The following is a 19,711-nucleotide window of genomic DNA, read 5'->3' on the forward strand; positions in this document are numbered from 1 at the left end:
CTTCCTAGCAACGCCCGTAGTGACACGCAGGCTCCGCCCCCTCCCGCGCGCCTCCCGGAAGTGGCCGGCCCCGAGCGAGAGCGGGGTTCTGCGCGGTCCCTGGCTGTTCTGGGCGCTAGTCTCCCGGCAACAGGGCCCGGCGGGGAGAGAGCGTCCAGGCCGGGGCCGCACACCGACGAGCGCCGCGCGGAGCGAGACCTGGTGACGATGGCGGGACCGCTGGCGCTGCAGCTGGAACAGTTGTTGAACCCGCGCCCGCGCGAGGCGGATCCTGAGGCGGACCCAGAGGAGGGTGAGGCCTGACTGGGAAAAGGCCACGTGCGGAGCTGTGGGTCCGGCCCAGGGCAGACCCGGGCGGCGCGAGCGGGGCCGGCAGCTAGGCCTCGCCGCCTGGCCTACTCGGCTGGCCCTGGCGCAGAGGAAAACAGCCTCCCGGGAGGGTTGCCCCGGGCCCGGGAGGTGGGCTTCCGCTTCTTCCTGACCCGCTCGCTAGACTTGGTGCTGGGGAGGGCGGAGCATCCTGGCGACTCAGGCTTCAAGGGCTGTTGGAGGCTTTAGGGTCCGGTAGTTGGCTGTAAGTAAAGTTATCTTTCAGAGTGCCATTACTGGTATTGAGTTAGACATGAGAAGGGCGTCTCAGCTGTTTTTTAAGTCGGCCTGCCCCTAAGAACTTACTTGGAGATTGAAGGAAGAAGTGGGATTCCGTGGTGCTGTTTAAGCCTCCTTAGGCCTCAAGACACTTGCTCAGGGGCTGACAAATGAGACTGCTGCTCTGTAAGCTGGTGTTCAAGGTCTAGTTGGGAGTAATCCCGCTTTAGACCTGAATCAGAGAAGTGTGAGGAAGAAAGAATAAGGAAGGATAAATGTGAGTGCTGGACCGTGTCTTAGGAATATCAGTTGAAGGAGCTGGGGCTGTTGAGCCAGGATAAGCAAACTCCCTTAGGGATGGGATGGAGTGAGGAGAGATGGTGGACTTACCATATTTGAGCGACTGTCACAAATGGAAGAGGAATTCGGTTCGTTTTTATGATCCAAGGCATAGAAATATTTCCTACTAGTTAGTGCAGAGGTCAGCTTTCTGTTCAGGAACAGCAGTAAGGTAGTGGTCTTATCTTGAGAGGTAATGAGTTTCCTCCTTCTGGAAGTTGGTTGGGATTTTGTAGAGTATGAGTTAAAAGGGTTGGATAGGGTTACCATTAAAGTTCCTTCTAACGTGGAGATTCTGTTTACTTTTCCCCCTCCTCTACAGCCACTGCTGCCAGAGTGATTGACAGGTTTGATGAAGGGGAAGATGGGGAAAGTGATTTCCTGGCGGTGGGTAGCATTAGAAAACTGGCATCAGCCTCCCTCTTGGACACAGACAAAAGGTATTCTGGCAGGGCCACTTCTAGAAAAGCTTGGAAGAAGGACCATTGGGAGCAGACTCTGCCAGATTCATCTGGTAAGTAGACATTTGCATGGTACTTCCTATTTCTTTCCTACTTTTTTAAGGTTAAAGTTGTGTTTTTTTATGGGTTTGGCTTTTTTTTTTTTTTTTCTTTCGATGATCTCTGCAAGACTAGTCTGTGTACCCCCACTTACTGTCCTAGGAGACACCATGATTTTCGCAGCACAAAGGACCTTAAGAGGTACTTAATTTCAGGTCATAAGCAATCTAAAGTTCAGAGCTATTCAGTTTCTGTAATCCTTATGTTTAGCCTAATGGTTCACCCTAAAATGGAGAGAAAGGCAGTGCATATTAGATATTGGAGAGGGCTAGGTGTTGAAAAAGAATTACATCTGATGGACATGCTACTCATGGATTTTGACCCCTTTCCTTTGGTTTTTCTAGTCTTGCATTGGGTCACTGTATAATGATAATAGGTGAAGCTCGTTTTTTGCCATTGTAAAAATAGCATAATCCTTCCCTCTTCCCTGCAAGAGCCTTAGGAGGATGTGAGGACACGAGCTTATAGTTTTAAAACATTGTAAGTTTCTCAATGGGAATAAGGGAGGGACTGGATATGGTGATTACTGAGTGCATGCCATCTTTTTTTTCCCTTTAGAGAGGTGCCATGTTGAGAATCTATGGATAAGTATAAAAGAAACCATCATGCAGGTCTTGATACCCCTGATTTGGCCCTTGGTATAGTTCTGGGGGCTCCTGATAAGCTCATTTCACATTCTTTGTCTAGAGAGTGATAAAGGGACCAATCATGAGACAAATGTTATATTTATTGGCCTTTCACCATACGTCAGGCATTGTGGTAAGCTCATTAAGTGCTTAGAGACTGGAACACAGTAAGCTTCAAAGGATGTTGTTACTGTCATCATTATGTGTATCATTTCATTTGGTACTCCAGTAGTTTATAAAGTTGGTAGTATTTATCCCCATTTTACAGGTAAGGAAATTAAGGGACAGTTTGGTTATGTAACTTGCTCAAGATCATACAGCTAGTGAGCAGAAGAACCAGGATTCAAATAAGGCACTCTGACTCCAAGATCTATACTCTTAACTACTATTCTATGAATATACCTTAATCTGAGAAATGGCACACATTTAAAGAACTTAAATGATTAATTTCTGCTTACTATTTTTGCACTTGTGGTTTTTTATTTATATTTTGACAGCCCTCTGTATGTCTTGAGTTTATATAGTTCTTTAAAGCAGTACTGAGGACCTATCACATAAGCTGTTACTTATTTTTATTTATTTTTAAATGTTTTTAAATTTTTTTTAAAGATTTTATTTATTTATTTGACAGAGAGAGACAGTGAAGGAGGGAAGACAAGCAGGGGATAGCTGGAGAGGGAGAAGCAAACTCCCCAGTAAACAGGGAGCCTGATGTGGGGCTTGATCCCGGGACGCTAGGATCATGACCTAAGCCGAAGGCGGACACTTAACGACTTAGCCACCTAGCCGCCCATTTGCTTATGTTTAATCAATAAAATTATAATGTCTCCTTCACATGAAGCCAGTTCCTCACCTTTTCAGGAGAGTTAGATGTATCCTTTTCCCATATACTGTGTACCAGTGACACTCTAATGATAATAATGATATGAATGTTGGCATGCATATCTACCACTCCCACCAGGCTGTGAACCCCTCCCCCCAGGTATTAACATTCTACTTGTCATTTCTTAGCTTTTTATCTATACCTGGCTCATAGTAGGTGCTTAATTTTAATTTTAAATTTAATTTTAAATCCCTTGCCCCACACTTAAAATTTCTCCCTTCTCTGGGTTATCAAAACTTTGTCAAGTCTTATCTGTGTTACAGTTTCGAAGGGACTGTTTTTCCCACTAGAGCCTTTCATTAAGGTGAAACCCATGTTTTGTTCATCTTTGTTTTCCCTTTAGCATTTTAGAGGTAGTAGATGTATAATAAATATTTGAATTGAATTGAGTACAATAATAAACTTTATTTTTGATGGATGCTATAGTCCTTTATTTGAAGTGAAAGATATGGCCAGTGTTTGTCTCAAAGTGATGTCCATCTTTTTTCCTTCTTTCTTCTTTTGTTTAGACCAGGAGATACCTGATGAGGAAGAGTCTGGAGATGGAGATTCAGAGGGGCTGGGTCTGGAGGGATCCGATGAGGATGCCATGAGTGCTGCTGAGGAAGAAGAGTGTGATGATGACAGGGATAGTAGTCTGGCCTGGAAGAAGAGCCAAAACCGCGCTCAGAAAACACCGGGTTTTAGTGTCCAGAGCATCAGTGACTTTGAAAAGTTCACCCAGGGAATGGATGACCTTGGTAGCAGTGAGGAGGAGGAAGATGAAGAGGAGGAGGAAAGTGGCATGGAAGAAGGGGATGGGGAGGAAGACTCTGTGGGTGAGAGTGAGGAAGACAGAGCTGAAGACAGGAATAGTGAAGACGACGGTGTCGTGATGACGTTCTCTGGTGTCAGAGTTTCTGAGGAAGTGGAGAAAGGAAGAGCTGTGAAGAACCAGATAGGTTTGTACATGGTTTTGCTGTCGGCCTATTTTTCAGAGTGTCTGCTTTTGATCTCCTGCTTGTGTGTTTTGGCTGTTCCCTCAATCCTGTGTCCTTCCAATTAATTTGTGAAATGCCTCACCTACCTAGAGGCCTAAAGCTCCATTCTTTTGTGCTTAGCCAGTCATTTCTGCACTGAGCTGCTTGGCTGGTTCTGTCCTAGTACTTTGGCAGCTGTGGGATATTGAAGAGAAAACAGTTTTCTTTTCTCTTTGGACTTAAGCATTCCCTGTCTTGTATAGCAAATATTGGCTTCCAAGATAGTGAATTTATTTCTCCTAATGGCGAGTATTTTCATAGTAAGAAGCTGTGATAAAGCTGTGCTTTGTAGAGACTGGTGTGATTTCCTATCCCCCCAAGTCCCCAGCCCAAGAAGATTTTGTAACAGGAATGAAATTCTTTTTCCATTCTCAGCACTGTGGGACCAGCTCTTGGAAGGAAGGATCAAGCTACAAAAAGCTCTGTTGACTACCAATCAGCTTCCTCAACCAGATGTTTTCCCTATTTTCAAGGACAAAGGTGGTCCAGAATTTGCCAGCGCACTAAAAAATAGTAAGAATACTTATGCCAGTTGGGGATACTTAGAACCACTGGGATACATTGATGTACATTGTATTTGTAGCACCACAGAGTTGAAGAAGAGAAGATTTGATTTTAGTGATAATGTGGTACAGCATAGTTTCTACCTTTAAAAAAAAAACTCAGCAATATAACTCCTATCAAATGAGGACAATTTTGATTGAAATTGGTTGGGTACTTGAGTCATGTCTATTCCAGTTTTCTTTCTTTTCTTTTTTAAAAAAATTTTATATATGTACTTATTTGAGAGTGAGAGAATGGGGCGGGGGGAGGAGCAGGGGGAGAGGCAAGCAGACTCCCTGCTGTGCATGGAGCCCAATGCCAGCCTGACCCCAGGAGGCTGAGATCATAACCTGAGCAGAAGTCAGGAGTCAGACGTTCAACTGATTGAGCCATCCAGGTGCTCCTGTTCCACTTTTCTCTTACCTGCCTTCACTTTCCTCCTCCCCTTTCCTTTGGCTTTCTGAGTTACTTCTTTAATGCTCAGAGAATTCTTATTTGCAAACCTGCTGGTATAGAACAAAAGAGAAAGAATGGAGAATGGTTGATTCTGTTCATTTTGGTAGTATCATGCTTACAGGATGCTTTTGGGGGTTTGTAGAAAACATGCTAAGATGTTCTTATTTATATCTCTCTTTGGGTTGCAGAGAGGGAGGGAAGGTGATGACTGCAGAGGGAGGAAAAAGTTTAGGGAGAGAATTGCTGAGCTATAAAGCCCAAGAATTATAGAAGAGGGATTTAGAAATTGCTTGGTTTGCAGTCCCCTTATTTTACAGATGAGAAAACCAGGGCTCAGAGAGAATGAGTTACCCAAAGTTCTAGAGCTCACTCATGCACAGCAAACCAAGCTCCGGCTTTCCTGCCTTACTGTTGAGAAGTCTTTCTTCCATACCACCTAGCCCTCTGTGGGCTGTGTGCTGTGTGTCCAAGGGCACCAAAGGATGGGGGCAGAGGGAGATTTGGGCTTAGTGCACTGTGGTTAGAATTGCTATTCCTTATTTGCATGGGGAGACCTAAGTGTTTTCATTTGTTCTTTAAAAAAAAATTTTTTTTTCAAAGATTTTATGTATTAGAGAGAGCATGCACAAGTGGTGGGGAGCCTAGTGGGTGGGCAGGGGAGTGGCAGAGGTAGAGGCAGAAGCAAACTCCTTGCTGAGCAGAGAGCCTGATGCAGGGCTCAAGCTCAGGACTCTGAGATCATGACCTGAGCCGAAGGCAGATGTGTAACCAGATGAGCCACCCAGGTGCCTCAAAACTTGTTTTTTATTATATTGTGGAGTTAGAATTGAAAGGAATCTGAGGAGGACATCTGCCTCCAGGTAGAATCACCTCAAACTCCGAAGTAAATATGTAGGATTTCTTGGATAGGGGATTCTGCAAACCTTTCTTGTGGGAAAATACCTGCTTTTTTTTTTTTTTTTTTTAAAAAAAAAAAAAAAAAAAAAATGGACTCTGCCACACATGGGGCTTGGACTCACAGTCCAGAGATCAGGAGTCGCATGCCCTACTGACTCAGCCAGCCAGGTGCCCCAGAATATCTGCTTTAATTAGGAATTGCTTCCTAGGATCCAGCCTTTAGATTTTATGTCCTGCTGTACTTGAAGTCAGGAACTCTGCAGATATTGTGAGCATAAATCTTTTATATCCCCTCCATTAGTTTTTCTCCCTTCTTAACCTTAAATAAATGATGGTTGGCAGTTTTCAAAATTTTTGAGATTTTTGGGGCACTTAACTGCTATTTCCTTCCTTCCTTCCTCCCTCCCTCCCTCCCTTCCTTTTTTTCTTTTTTTACTCTTTTTTAAGTAAATTCTTTGCCCAACTAGGGGCTCAAACTCACAACGCCAAGATCAAGAGTTGCATGCTCTACTGACTGACCGAGCTAGGCATCCCATTTGTCTGCTGTTTTTAATGCCCTGCTACCCTAATTCTTGGTATGCTTTGGAGTGAGACCTAGACTGCTCTAGGTTAAATGTCTGAAGTATTTCATGAGGAGACCTTTCCCATCTTGTTATGACTCTTCTTCTCTTCTTGCTTGATACTTTTCTTTCCTTTTTTTCATTCATCTTAAAATACTGCCTTTTTTTTTTTTTGATTCACCTTAAAATACTATTTTTTAAAGGGTTAGTCCATGTCAGTTAGACATATTCTTGGGTACAAGTTTCTTTAGCTACTTTAGTATTATTTACTTTTTTTGCAATTGTTCTGATCTCCTTATTCTGTGTGTGGGGCGGGAGGGGAGGGTTGGTACTTAACCAATTCTCTCTTTGTCTCACTGGTAAACTCCAGTTACTGTGACAGATGTCTGTTATTGTCTGACAGGGTGGAGGAGGGAGAAGAAAAGCATGTTTGTTTAGTGTCACACATTCTAAGATTGGAGAGTATTCTAATAAGTAGCATTTCTGCGCACCTAAAGGGTGGTTAATTTTTTTTTCTTTAATATTTCTTTTAAAGATTTATTTATGTATTTGAGAGAGAAAGCATGGGGCGGAGGGCAGAGGGAGAGGGAGAGAGGGTTCCAAGCAGACTCTACGCTGAACGCAAAGCCAAGTCTCTCAACTCTGAGATCATGACCTGAGCGGAACCCAAGAGTTGAACACTCAACTGACTACGCCATCCAGGCATCCCTAATGTTTTATTTAAGTCATCTCTGCACCCAGCCAGGGGCTCAGAACTCATAATCCCAAGATCAGGAGTTGTATGCTCTACCAGTTGAACCAGCCAGCTGTCCAGAGTGGCTATTTTTTGTTTGTTTTTAATCTTCTTATGACAGTATGACATAATATGTTGTATATCTCCCTGTGTTGGTAAACAGTTTAAGAAAAACTGGGCTGCATTACTCAGGATACACCATTTATACTGTGTTACAAGGCTGGTATGGAACCCAGCCAGAATTTGTACTGACCCCAGAACACGCACTGGAACTTACGGTCTTTGATTAAGTTTCTTGTCAGTTTGCTGGGTCTTTGTTTTGTTTTGTTTTGTTTTAAAAACTTTATTTATTTATTTGAGAGAGAGAGAGAGAACATGAGAGGGGAGATGGTCAGGGAGAAGCAGGCTCCCTGCTGGATAGAGAGCCCAATAGGGCTGATCCCAGGACCCTGGGATCATGACCTGAGCTGAAGGCAGACGCCCAACCAACTGAGCCACTCAGGCGCCCCAGTCTGCTGGGTCTTAAAGGAGTTAAAGTTAGACCACCTGGCTTTAGATTCTATCTCAGTAGTGGATTTACTTAGGTGACTTTGGGCAGGTTACTTAACTTCAGAGCAAGAGGGCGATAGTATGGTTGTGAGGATTGAAGGACAACTGTCAGTGTAAGGCATTAGCACAGTGTCTGGCACATGGCACTCCACAGATGTTAGGCATGGGTGTTTTTCTGTTGATAGAGGCATTTGGTAATGATCACCCATGTGAGTGATGGCCATCAGTGTAATGACCATCACCCCCACTGTCTTCAGTGTTTTTTGACTTTTTATTAGTATTCAGATTCCTGTATAACTTGAATTAAGCATTTGTTCTGGGAAGTGCAGTATTACATTCTTTAATGCTTATAATTCAGCTTTTGTCTTATAACTATGAAAAGATGACCAGAGATTTCTGTAAAGTTTTTCCAGCGAGATAAACACAACACCAGGCAAAGTGGGTGCAAGGCAAGATTTATTAAAAACACTCTACGGCGAAGTTTCAGGGCTCAGGAGAGGGAGAGCCAGGAAAGTTACGCCGGGAGGAGGTGGGCACCCTCAGGCGAGGTTCCGTGACTCTGGAAATCAGAGTGGTGGAAGTCGCGCCCAAGGCAGGGAGAAGGGGGCTTTTAAGGGGCCTCGACGGGAGTTCAGGGGTCTTCTGGCAAGTTTTCCTTATTTGGATTTTTTGCCTGCTCATCAGGGTCCCATTGGTCCACTGGAACCCGGGGTGGGGGTCTAGATTCCCGCTTGTCAGGGTCCCATTGGTCCACGGGAGCCCGGGGCGGGAGGGTTTTCAGATTCCTGCTTGGGTCTTTGTTCTCCTGTCCGAGCTCAGGTTTTGTGGCGGGGACTTTAGCCATCTTAAGTAGCCCTTTCTTTCTGCCAGCCCAACAATTTACTTGCCACCAAAGCTAGCTTCTACCTCCTTGAAGCATTCAGTCTTTCCTTGAAATATTTGCCTTTGGCTTTGGTGACACTAGAAATGCTGTTTGGGTTCTCATGCCTCTCTGATTTCTTCTGGTTTTGGACTCCTTTTATCCTCTCAATGTCTGTTTCCTTTCTTGTGGGATCCTGTTCTGGGTTTGTGTTTTCTCGATCTCTTCTCTCCTTGTCACTGCTGTTTACTCTCATAGTCCTAAAATAGCCTCTAAAGAGGCAGGGTTTAACCACAGTACACTGATGAGCAGCATGCCATTCTAACGTTAGTACCCTAAACTCTCTTTTTGAGAAACTACGTAGGCTTCCCCAGCGCATGTGCACTGAGTTCTCAGTCGCCTCACCTTGGTCTTACATGTTGGTAATTATAACTCTTGAAGTGTTAAGTAGTTTCAAAGACATTTTTTGATATTTTAGTAGTTGTTTAAGTGGTAAGTCATGAAGTAACCTTAGCAAAATTAGGGGATTCTTCTGTGCCAAAGGCATTTGGCTTACATTTCCTCTCTGTTTTTCTTTTCTTTTCTTTTTTTTTTTTAAAGTTCTATGGGCCTAGGAAGCCGATCTTTTATGTTGGTGGCAGTAGTGTATAAGGAAGAAGGGAAGTTACTTCAGAAAACTGGAGCATGAGTTATATAAAAATTGTCATGATGGACTATATCAAACATACATATAAAAGCATGGAGAATTGTGCAGTGAACCCACTTGCCTTTACCAGTGAAGCAGTCGTCAGCTCCGGCCAGTCTTATTTCATCTGTATTTATACTAGCTCTCTCTCTACTTCTGGATTAGTTTGAAGCACATAGTAGAGATTCTGTAATTTTATCAGTAAATCAGCATGTATCTCCAGAAGGGTTTTTTAGGGCCACCTGGGTGGCTCAGTTGTTAAGCGCCTGCCTTCGGCTCAGGTCATGATCCCAGGGTACTTGGATTGAGCTGGAAGCCTGCTTCTCCCTCTCCTACTCCCTCTGCTTGTGTTCCCTCTCTTGCTGTGTTTCTCTCTGTCAAATAATGAATAAAATCTTTAAAAAGGGGGGGTGTTTAAAATCACAATACTGGGGCGCCTGGGTGACTTATTTGGTTAAGTGTCTGGCTCTTGATTTCGGGTCAGGTCACGATGGCAGGGTCTCAGGCTCCCTGCTCAGGGGGTAGTATACTTAGGATCAGCTCTGTCTCCCGCTACCCCTCCCCCCGCTCATGCATGTACGTTCTCTATCTCTTTCGCTCACTTGCTCTCAAGTAAGTCTTTAAAAAAGAAAAAGAAAAATATCACATTGCTGTTATTTCACATAATAATATTAACAGTGATTTCTTAAGCATAACTGATTTTAATGGATGGAAGAATTGAGAGAGCATTTCTGTAACAGGTGCTCTCTACTATCTTTTTCAGAGTTTGCTCTATAGCTTTAAATGAAGTGATTAAAGGAAAGCCAAACTTCAGCCATAATAAGTTGACCTTTTAGTGAAATGCATGTTATTAGTGTATTTAATGAGATGCATTACAAACTGCAGTGAGCACCATGTTTCATTACAGGTCTAAAATGCAGTATCATTAAAGACCTTTAATAGAAACAATGGTTGACATTTTGCTATTTCCCATAAGCAAAAGAATCCACGCACATAATATAATATAATATAAATATAGAGGAAGTGTTGAGAGTCTTTCCTTGCCTATGAGTATAAAAAGAAATTCCACTATTAATAAATTACATTGTATTTGCTCTCCTCCATCTTGCCATTTCTAGTTCATATTCACCCTCTCCTCCCTCTGTGGCTCTTTTCCCAGTCCTTCAAGAATTCTGACTTGAATAGACTACAGTTTTTGTTTTTTTTTTTTCTAAAAAGACACTATTTTTTTTAAAAGATTTTATTTATTTATTTGACAAAGATCACAAGTAGGCAGAGAGGCAGGCAGAGAGAGAGTGGAGGGGGGGAGCAGACTCCCTGCTGAGCAGAGAGCCAGATGTGGGGCTTGATACCCAGGACCCTGGGATCATGACCTAGGCCGAAGGCAGAGGCTCAACCCACTGAGCCACCCAGGCACCCCTAGACTACAGTTTTTAATGCTAATTTGATCTTAGCACCAGTAGACATCTTAAAAATAAGTTTTTCTTTTCTTTTCTCTTTTGGTTATTTATTTTGAGGGAGTGCAAGCAGGGGGAGGGGCACAGGGAGAGAGAATCTCAAGCGGACTCTGTGCTGAGCGTGGAGCCCAACACGGGGCTTGATCTCATGACCCTGAGATCCATGACCTGAGCTGAAATCAAGAGTTGGACGCTTGACTGAGTCACCCAGGTGCTCCTTAAGAATAACTTTTGGGGCACCTGGGTGGCTCAGTGGGTTGAAGCCTCTGCCTTCGGGTCAGGTCACGATCCCAGAGTCCTAGGATTGAGCCCCAAATTGGGCTCTCTGCTCAGCGGGGATCCTGCTTCCCTTCCTCTCTCTCTGCCTGCCTCTGCCTCCTTGTGATCTCTGTCTGTCAGATAAATAAATAAATTCTTTAAAAAAAAAAAAAAAAAAGAATAACTTTTTAAATTTTGAGTTAATCATGGGCAGTCATGGAGTTTTTATAGATAATGTTTCGTATTATTCACAACAATTTATTATTTATTTATTTATTAAAGATTTTATTTATTTATTTGTCAGAGAGCACAAGCAGGGGGGAGCAGCAGGCAGAGGGAAAGGAAGGCTGAGGGAGAAGCAGGCTCCCACTGAGCAAGGAGCCCAATGCAGGGCTCAATCCCAGGACCCTAGGATCATGACCTGAGCTGAGGACAGACGCTAACCTAGAGAGCTACCCAGGTGTCCCAAAATTGAACTAATTAATTAATTATTTATTTTAAAAAGACATTTATTTATTTGACAGAGAGATCACAAGTAGGCAGAGAGGCAGGCAGAGAGAGCGGGGAGGCAGGCTCTACGCCGACCAGAGAGCCGGATGTGGGGCTCGATCCCAGTACCCTGAGATCATGACCTGAGCTGAAGGCAGAGGCTTAACCCACTGAGCCACCCAGGCACCCCTCTTTATTTTTAGAGTAGGCAGTAGATTCACTGGGCTCAAAATGCAAAAAATACCAAACTCTCATATGGAAAAAATTTTGTTTCCTCCCCTTGTGCTACTCAGGAATTGCTACCAGTTAGTTCCCAGTCCCATAGACAACTAGTATTATCAGTGAAATTCTCTCCTTTTTAAATTATTTAGCTGCCTTAGGTGACAAATGCATGAACATCTATTTCTGTGTTCTCTCATTTAATACCTTATGGGTTCAAGGCAGAGTTTTCACAAATGATATGTCGAACCCTGAAACATTCTTAATTACTTGGAATAAATTTAAGTATAGCTTGGGACAGAGGTATTTGCAAGCTTCGCCTTATGTAGCATTGTGTGGGATTAAAGACCCTCATTACTGTAGACTTCATCTAGCAAAAGTGATATAAGATCAATCTTTTTGTTTTAGCCAGTGTCTCATTTTTAAAAATATCTTTACTATTTTAATTATAAAATTATGTCATGCTTACTTCAGAAATTCAGAAAATACATAAAAGCATAAAGAAGAGGATAAGGATTACCTGCAGTACTACTGCCCAGAGGTAACCACAGTTGTCATTTTGATGAATAATCTTTCAGACCTTTCTCTGTGGTTACACACACATACACATGCTCCTTTGGGGGGTGGGGAGGAATATTATAAATATGTACTATTTTTAAGCTTATTTTTCCTACTTAATATTTCATTTCACGTCTGTTTATTTAGATATACGTCAGCATTTTCAGTGGCTACAGAATATTCCATTTTATAGATTTACTGCAGTTTATTTAACCAGTCTGTATTGATGGATGCTTAGGTTTATTCTGGCTTTTCACTTTCATAAAGCATACCTTGTTAACATCTCTGTACAGACATATTTGTGCAGTTTGTCTAAAAGTAGCCCTTCGATAGAAATATAATGTAAACCACATATGTAATTTAAAATTTTGTATTAGCTACATTAAGAAAAAGCCTAAGAAAACACATAAAATTAACTTTTAGTATATTTTATATTTTATTTAACCCCATGTATCAAAAATATTTTAACATTTAGTCAGTGTACAAATATTAGTGAGGGGGCGCCTGGGTGGCTCAGTGGGTTAAGCCGCTGCCTTCAGCTCAGGTCATGATCTCAGGGTCCTGGGATCGAGGCCCGCATCGGGCTCTCTGCTCAGCAGGGAGCCTGCTTCCCTCTCTCTCTCTCTGCCTGCCTCTCCATCTACTTGTGATTTCTCTCTGTCAAATAAATAAATAAAATCTTTAAAAAAAAAAAAAAAACACAAATATTAGTGAGGTATATTACGTATCTTTTTTTCATATTGAATCTTTGAAGTCCAGAGTATAGCTGATGTTTATAGCTCATCTCAGTTTGGACTAACCACATTTTGACTGCTCAATAACCACATATGGCTAGTGGATACTCTATTGGACAGCATAGATCTGTATTTCCTGGAAATGCAATTGCTGGGACAAAGGGATTGTGCCACCCTTTTTCTTTAAACTTTTGGAATACATTGCCAAATTGGTTCTTAAAAGAATTGTAGCAATTGAAATTCTCATCTGTGACTGTTGTTTTCCTTCTGCTACCTCAGAGCATTATTGATCTCTTATTTTTCCTAAACTGTAGGTGGGAAACTAAGGCAGTCATTTTATGATAACTTTCTGTTTGAAATTTACATAATACCTATTGATTTAGCATTAAAATATATGCTGTGTTTTTGTATATTTATTAGAGAATGAGTTTTGTGTAGGAGGACTTTTGGTCCCTGTTGAGCTGCTTATTACTTAATTTGTCCAACCTGGTTAATTGGCACTTACATCTCTGGATCACAGAGCAAGTGCTTTTCCAAAGTAACTGAGTGGTGGGACCAGGAGGAGAGTGTCAGCTTGTTACCCAATGACCACCTGCCTTGAAGAGACAAGTCCTTGGTCACAGAGCTGTGGAAGCATGAAAACAACTGCAACCAGTCTAGTCAGAAAATTTGGATTATTAGGGGGCGCCTGGTGGCTCAGTGGGTTAAAGCCTCTGCCTTCGGCTCAGGTCATGATCCCAGGGTCCTGGGATCGAGCTCCGCATCAGGCTCTCTGCTCAGCAGGGAGCCTGCCCCCTCCCCGCCCCCTCTCTCTGCCTCTCTGCCTACTTGTGATCTCTATCTGATTAAAAAAAAAAAAGAAAAAGAAAAAAAAGAAAGAAAATTTGGGTTATTGGTTTGAGTTTCTTAGGAACTAGACTTGTCTTTGGCCACAGAAGCAAGAAGCCACCCTGACTTGGAGGAGCTTGTCTTGCAGTGGTTCCCTAGTGGGATTACCCGACTGCTGTATTCATGGGAAAGCCGTGTGGGTCATCCTGTGTTGTCATATGTTAATAAAAGATCTACTGGAACCAGGAACTAGGAACTAGGAACTTGAACTACACTAAGAACATTCTTCTTCATTGAGTGGCCCAGGAACCATGACTCTGAACACAGAGGAAACAAATCTAACTCTCCAGTTCTTCCTTCTTTATGTGGACGTTTAATTAACCCACTTTTAACTATAGACAGAGTGGATCTGGTGTTTAAACTTAAAGCATGGTCCCTACCTGTAGTCATTTTCAGCAGTGTTTAATGGTGAAACTAGCTGTGTGCTCTGGAGTTTGAGGGGAGGAACTTGCTGGGTCCAACTCGGGGAGAGACAGTACAGTACTGAACTGATGATAGGCAGTTTTAGGGATTTTCAAGTTTTGTCAGAACTTGATTTTTGCTTTATGCTCAAGCTTGAGAACCTAACCACTGCATAAGATACTACTCTCCTTTATTACTGTTATTCATGTCTTTAAAACCTGTGCGTAAATCACTTTATTAATATCGTACAGGAGTATAGTAAGAGTACCAAGGCATTCCAGAAGACAGCAGTAACCCTTTGCCTTACAGTTAATCTCATTCTATTTCTGTTTTATTTCTATAGTTGTAGGTAGTTTATTTATATCTGTTTCTTGATTCATTTAGTCTCTGGTCTGAAAGATGAGAGTGCTACTGACAGGCTAAGTAAGCTGAGAATTGACCATTGAATTTATTAGCTTCATGGTGGTCAGCTGTGACCTTGGTGAGCAATTTTGTGGAGTGGGATACAGGCCTGACAGGAGTGGGTTTGCATGAGGATGGGAAAAAGGGATTTGAGAGAGTGAGTGTAGACGGTTCTTCGTAGGGATGTGGCTTTGAAGGGGAGCAGAGGGATGTGGCATTAGATGGAGAGGGATGTGGAGACAGAATTGTTTTGGTCATTTTGATTATTTTGAGACATGAGAAGTAAGCTTTGTATATGTTGATAAGAAAGGTTTATTTGCTGGAGAATGTCCTTGGGTAGGTAAACGGACATGGGACCAGTGCACGAGAAGGGTGGCCTTTGATAGCAGTGTGCACAATTTAACTGTTATTGACAGTTGGGAAGGTTGTCTACAAATAGACACCAATAGGTAGGAGTCTGTGAAAACACTTTTTTTTTTTTAAAAAAGATTATATTTATTTATTTGACAGAGAGAGAGAGAGAACAGCAGGGGGAGCAGCACACAGAGAGAGAAAGAAAAGCAGGCTCTCTGAGCAGGGAGCCTGATGTGGGGCTCAGTCCCAGGACCCTGGGATCATGACCTGAGTTGAAGGCAGACACTTAACAACTGAGCCACCCAGGTGCCCCTGAAAATACTCTTTTGATAGTTCTATTTTCTTCTAAATAGAAACCAAGGTCATAAATTATGAATGAGGAATAGGGGATGAGATAGCAGATATTTGGAGGAAAACATACACGGTAATCATCCCATTTCTTTCTGCTGCAGTTTTAGTCTGCCCTGCCACTACCGACCAGGAGCCCAGTGCTTTACCCCTGCCTTGACCCCTGGAGTTGAAAACCTATAAATTGCATGCATAGTGTTATTACCATGTAAATAAGGTGTAATAGCCAGGCAGGGAAGAACTGGAGAGTTACACTTCTTTCCTGTGTGTTCAGAGTCATGGTTCCTGGGCCACTCACTGGAGAATGTTCTTACTGTAGTTCAAGTTCCTAGTTCCTGGTTCCAGTAGATCTTTTATTAATAACCCTGCATCGGGGGCGACTGGTTGGTGCAGTCACTTGAGCATCCGACTCTTGGTTTTGCCTTGGGTGAAGATCTCAGGGTCTTGGGATGAGCCCTACCTTGGGCTCTGGGCTCAGCGGGGAGTCTGCTTGAGATTCTCTGCTTTTCCCTCTCGCCCTCCCCCTGCTTATGTTTGCATGCACTCTCTCTCTCTCTGTCTTTCTCAACTAAATAAATAAATCATAAAAAAAAAAAAAGACCCCTGCATCAGCTGCTTAAAACCATGCTGTATTTTTGTTTGCTTCACATTCAGACTACTAATCTATTCTGTCATTTTCCCCTTAGGTCTCTAATCCCTACCCCTACCACCCCCACTCCATAGCTCAGTTTTAGCTCAATCTTTTTCCCCCCAAACTTTAAATCATGCCATCTTTTCTAGTGTGTTTTCCTAGTTTGAATTGATTGTTTCCTGGGACTAGTGCACAGTTGTACCCCTGGAAATTTCTTTTCTTTTTTTCCATTGCTCTTCTTGGAGCTATTTTTGGGCTCTTTTGTCTTCCTTAATCTCAGTTTACTTTGTCAGTTTGTTGCCCAAAAATGTGTAGGGAGTAAATTATTTGAGTTCTTTTTTTTTCTTTAAATATTTTATTTGTTTGTCAGAGAGAGTTTTAGGCAGTTTTAGGGTTTCAGAGTTTGCGAGCACAAGCAGAGGGAGAAGCAGACTCCCAGCTGAGCAAGGAGCTGGATGCGTGCTCGATCCCAGGATGCTGGGATCATGACCTGAGCTGAAAGCAGATGCTTAATTGACTGAGCCACCCAGGCACCCTTGTTTGAGTTCTTGTAGATTTGAAAATACTGTGCCTTCATTTTTCGTTGATATATTCTTAATTGATTGGGTATAAATTTCTAGATTTCTGGTGACTTTCCCTCAGAATTCGAACGTACTGCTCTATTCTAGTTTGCTGTTTCTGTTGCAACAAATTGCTATAAGCTTGATGGCTTCTGACAGCACATGATTATTTATTTATTTGTTATTTTACAGTTCTGGAGTTGGTAAGTCCTAAAACCAGGGCATCAGCAGGGCTGTGCTCCTTTTGGAGGCTCTAGGAGAGAATGTTTTCTTGGTATTCCCAACTTCTACGAACTGCCCACATTCCCTGGCTCATGGCTCTGCTCCATCTTCAAAATCAGTGTCATCCCTCCACCCTCTCTCTTTCTGACCCTGACCCTACTACCTTCCCCTTACAAGGACCTCGTGGCTACATTGGGCCCACCTGGCTAATTGAGGATACTCATCTTACCTAGACCCTTAACACACGTCTACAAAGCCCTTTCGCCATGTCAGGTAGCATATGCACAGGTTCTGGGGGTTAGGACGTGAACTTCTTCGGAGGGCCATTCAACCTACCACGTGCTCTATTTTCTTTATCTCAGTGTTTTTAGTGAGGAGGCAGTTGCTCCTCTAAGTTACATTCCTTCGTGGATGGCTTGTGTTGCTCTCTGGAAATGTTTAGGAATTTTACTTTTGGTTTTCTCAAATTGCCTGAAAAGATGTCTAGATATGGGTCCTTCTTCATTGTGCTGAGTGCTTCCTGGACCTGCCCTGTTTGCCTTAAGACTGGGTTCCTTCAGTTTGGGGAGATCTCTTCTAATATTTCTTTGATTAATTTCCTTCCCTCTGTTTACTCTGCTCTATTTTAGATACTAAACCTAGGTTAGGATTAAGTTGTGTCTCTTAGGTGTTTCTTGTCTAGCATTTTCCATCTCTCTGTGATTTTCTGTGTCTTTCTGATTTCCAGTTTTTCTTTTTTGAGGGGGGGTTATCATTTTATCTGTGAGAGGCCCTTTGTTTTCTGAATATTCCTTTTCTGTATAATTAATGTATTTAAGTATATTACATATACTTACAAATTTTTGGTTTTGTTTCATATTTATTCTAGTTCCTAAAATTGTTCTATCTCCACTAGCTTTTCTGTTTACCTTGGAATTTTTACTTTTTTTTTTTTTTAAATACTTTATGTATTTTTTTATTCTTATTTTTTAAGTAATCTCTGCACCCAGCATGGGACTCAAACTCATGACCCCAAGATCAAGAGTCAACCAACTCTACCCCCTTCCTCTTTTAAATTTTTACCCAAGTTTTATATGTATGTAAAGAGTCATTTTATAAAGCATTATAGGAAAACCAATATCTACTGCCTATGTACCACTACTCCCTTGCCAGAACCTACTGTCCCAAAGCAACAATTTTATATATATCTTTTTTTTTTTTTAAGATTTTATTTATTTATTTGACAGACAGAGATCACAAGTAGGCAGAGAGGCAGGCAGAGAGAGGAGGAAGCAGGCTCCCTGCTGAGCAGAGAGCCCGATTCGTGGCTCGATCCCAGGACCCTGGGATCATGACCTGAGCCAAAGGCAGAGGCTTTAACCCACTGAGCCATCCAGGCACCCCAATTTTATATATATCTTTAAGATTTATTGATTTGTTGGAGAGAGGGAGAGCATGAGTGTGCAGAGGGGAGGGGGGCAGAGGGAAAGGGAGAGGGACTCTTGAGCAGACTCTGCACTGAGTGTGGAGCCTAACCTGGGGCTCGATCTCAGGACCTTGAGACCATGATCTGAGCCGAATCCAGGAGTCAGACATTCAACTGACTGTGCCACCTAGGTGTCTTAAAGCAGTAATTATATTTTTAATTGTTTTGTTGTTTTTTTTGGAATCCACGGATTTCTCTCCATATCTCTAATGAACAAGTTTTGTTTCTACTTCATTTTTCAGTTTTGGGCATTATCTATTGGTGCTTCATTATGAAAAGGAGGATTTAGCTCTTGTTCCTCCTACACTCATACACAGTTTCTATCCCTTCGTGGTTGTATATTATAATTTGGTTAGATCAATAGTCCGTATTTACATTATTATGTCTATGTAAACACCATTCCCAGCTGAACCGTGTACTATATATACTATGATTATTTGTCCTTTCCCACACATCATTTTGTTTTCTAGAGTTAATCATTGTTACATTTCTGTTTGTATTGTTTTCTGTGCAGTTATTTAAGCCCAAACTTTTCTCTAGTTGTCTACATTTCCCTGCAAGATTTTCAGTTGCGTCAGATATTCTGCCGGTTTATTTTCCTGAATAAGTCTGTTTCAGAGCCTTTTGACCTGCTCTAATCTGGACTCTTCACCTTTTCTGGTGCCCAGCTATGATGCTGGCATCTCCCTCCATCATCCGGGGATTACCTTAGCTTCTCACTTCTGTGCATCTCCTATTCCAGGATCTTTCTTGACTTAACTCCCTTATTTTGGAGCAGTATATCCGTTAGTAGTTTGCTGAGAAATGGTGCAGGAGATGTAAACTGTTTTGACCTTGGTTGCTGAAAATGTCTTTATTCTGTCATCATGATTGATTGTACAGAATTCTATATAATGTAGAATTGTGTATAGAATTCTATAAAATATTCCTTTGCCTTCCACTCTCTGAAGTTACTCTTTTTTTTTTTTTTAAAGTTTTTATTTATTCAATTGACAGAGAACAAGCAGGGGGGGAAGGGAGAAGCAGACTCCCCGCTGAGCAGGGAACCCGACACAGGGTTCCATCCCAGAACCCCGGGATCATGACTGTAGCCAAAGGCAGATACCCAACCAACTGAACCATCCAGGCGCTCCCAGATTTGCTCTTGATAAGTCAGAAGCCATTCTGATTCCTGATCTTACTGTTTTTTCCTCCCCTTTTGGAAGCTAGGGACTTCTCTTTGCGGAATTCTGAAATTTCATGATGCTGCACCTTGGTGTAGATCTGTTTTAGCCACTGCGTGGCATACTCGCAAGACCTTTTTTACCTGGGCACCCATCTTTTAGTCCTGGAAATTTCCTTGAAATTAGTTTGTTCATGATTTCCTCTCTGTTTTTTCTTTCTCTTTTTGGAAGACATGTCATTTGATGTTAATCTGTCCCTCTGAT

The 19,711-nt window shown here is 42.2% G+C and overlaps 1 protein-coding gene across 2 annotated transcripts in view; it reads left to right on the forward strand.

The window, feature by feature from the left end:
* Positions 1–19,711, forward strand: part of AATF (apoptosis antagonizing transcription factor) — a 97,961-nt gene continuing 78,250 nt past the window's right edge. Inside the window, exons 1-4 of one of the 2 annotated variants that reach the window (XM_059378492.1) lie at positions 1–292; positions 1,250–1,441; positions 3,506–3,937; positions 4,391–4,528. In XM_059378492.1, the coding sequence (XP_059234475.1) occupies positions 208–292; positions 1,250–1,441; positions 3,506–3,937; positions 4,391–4,528 (847 nt within the window). In that variant the 5' untranslated portion in view covers positions 1–207. The remainder of the gene's footprint in view (positions 293–1,249; positions 1,442–3,505; positions 3,938–4,390; positions 4,529–19,711) is intronic. The other variant, XM_059378491.1, reaches the window with a different exon arrangement.

This window comes from Mustela nigripes, chromosome 16 (assembly GCF_022355385.1).
Source record: "Mustela nigripes isolate SB6536 chromosome 16, MUSNIG.SB6536, whole genome shotgun sequence".
NCBI classification, from domain to species: Eukaryota; Metazoa; Chordata; class Mammalia; order Carnivora; family Mustelidae; genus Mustela; species Mustela nigripes.